Consider the following 2,049-nt stretch of genomic DNA (forward strand, 5'->3'; position numbering starts at 1 on the left):
TAATTAAAAAAAATTAACGTATTACTAGTTTTTATTTTTAATTCTGGTTATTAGTAATTAGTAATTTTACAAAGTAAATTTTATATGCCTAAAATTTTATTAATAATTTGCATGGTTTTCCTATCTGTATTTTATGCGTATTCAGATTATTTTAAATTTTTTAAAAAATTTTCGGTAAAAAGATTTACTTTGTGATTGAATGTACGGTGTTTTTCTAATGTATACAGCAATGTACATATGTAATTCAGCGTAATTTAATTCGCAAACATATTTTGCAATTGTTTCTTCGCGATTTTGCCGGTAATTGTGTGTGGAAGTTCATCTATGAATTTGACACCAGCCCGAAGTCTGCAGTGATCTGGCAGAGTTTTTTCCACTAAACTGATTAGCTCTTTTTCTGTTACCTGTAAATGAAACATTTGATAAATAAACGCAACATCTGCTGCGTAAATCTCAAAATTAGTTATTGCGGATTTTATCTTTAAATTAAACAATTAAAAATGAGTAATACGTACCGTTTCACCTGGCACTACAGATACGATAGCCATTGGACGCTGTTCATCGATTTCATGAGGCACTCCTATTACCGCTGCTTGGAATACCTTGGGATGAGTCTGTAAAACAGTTTCGATTTCCGCGGGTGAGACATTGATTGATCTGTAAAGAATGAAATCAGATAATCTACCAACGATGAAGATTTCTCCGTCATCGTCATAATATCCCAAATCTCCACTGCGTAACCATCCTGAAAAAATTGCGTTTTATTTTTCCTCTATTGCAGTTCTTACAATTAGTCTAAATGTTAATAATACTAATTGAAAGTTGACCAAGTATCGAAATTATACATACCGTCGGAATCGAAAGCTTTTTTGGTTGCTTCAGGATTCTTATAGTAGCCGTTCATTACAAAAGGTACTTTAATACGTATTTCTCCAACTTTATTAACCCCTAAAACTTCTTCGGTTTCTGTATCCGTTATTTTTATTTGAACATTAGGTGCAGGAAAACCAACAGATCCCGGTTTACTGTGCTTATTTTGGCCACTAAGATCACCTCCTGAATCGGTAGATCCTGGCACGAAGCATTAATGCATACATAATGTTAACAAAATAATGATAAGATTGATATGATTTCGCATTTTTGTTAACAAATCAAAGAAAAACAACTAAAATTTTTTTGAGAGATTTTAATTTTTTTAATTATTCAAATAAAAATATTTTTTAATTAAAATTTATTATATTTATTTATTATATTTGTCAATTTTTAATATTAATTTTTAATATTTAATTAATTAATGTAATCATAATTAATTAGAAAAGATATGATAGATATTTTTAGAAAATCACAGGTGAATGTAAACTACATTGTGATTAAGTTTAGAAATAAACTGATTTGAGAAAAAAATATTTATAATTAATTTTTTAAAATTGAATTTGATGACTTACCATAAGCATTATTAATGAGAACATGTGGTAATTTTTTTCTCAATGTTTCTTGATGTTGGTTTTGGAAAATAGAACCGCTTGTAATAATAACCTTCAATGACGACAATCGAAATTTTTCTAATATATCCGTCTTAATCATTTGGACTAGAATGAATGGATCAATGCCAAACCACGTTACCTAAAAGTTAAACATAGTCAAACATAGTATTAATTATTAAAATCATTCTTCAACTCTATTTTGATCTCCGAAATTAGGTATTAAATTTTATTCAAAAATTTGTTTAGAAGTATTTTTTTTATTTACTCGATATTTCTCGATAAATTTGCAGTACATATCACACTCATTATCGTCTGTCACACCGTCTGGTGCAACAATTCCATCACAGTCTGGTGCAACAATTCTGGTTGAACATGCCAAAATGGTCTTAAATGCAAGCGTAACACCGTAATGCCAACGTAATGTCGGTGTAAACATGCAAACGTGACCTTTCATTTGGGCAACTTTTACAGGAAGCATGCGATTGTGTATAGAAGTGTGCGAAATTTCAGTAGCCTTTGGCATGCCTGTAGTACCTGAAGAAAGAACAATAAGGCCAACTTCGTC

At 30.1% G+C, this 2,049-nt stretch overlaps 1 protein-coding gene across 1 annotated transcript; it reads right to left on the reverse strand.

The window, feature by feature from the left end:
- Nucleotides 1-78: 78 nt before the first annotated feature.
- LOC105455501 (4-coumarate--CoA ligase 1-like) lies at nucleotides 79-2,046 on the reverse strand (the record flags this gene model as incomplete). Its single annotated transcript, XM_011698869.1, has 5 exons — nucleotides 79-404; nucleotides 516-745; nucleotides 850-1,071; nucleotides 1,446-1,623; nucleotides 1,750-2,046. Coding segments are annotated over 5 exons (1,077 nt in total), but the record flags the coding sequence as incomplete, so codon positions are not given.
- Between the last annotated feature and the right edge of the window lie 3 nt (nucleotides 2,047-2,049).

This window comes from Wasmannia auropunctata, unplaced genomic scaffold (genome assembly GCF_000956235.1).
Source record: "Wasmannia auropunctata unplaced genomic scaffold, wasmannia.A_1.0 LD335903.1, whole genome shotgun sequence".
NCBI lineage: Eukaryota > Metazoa > Arthropoda > Insecta > Hymenoptera > Formicidae > Wasmannia > Wasmannia auropunctata.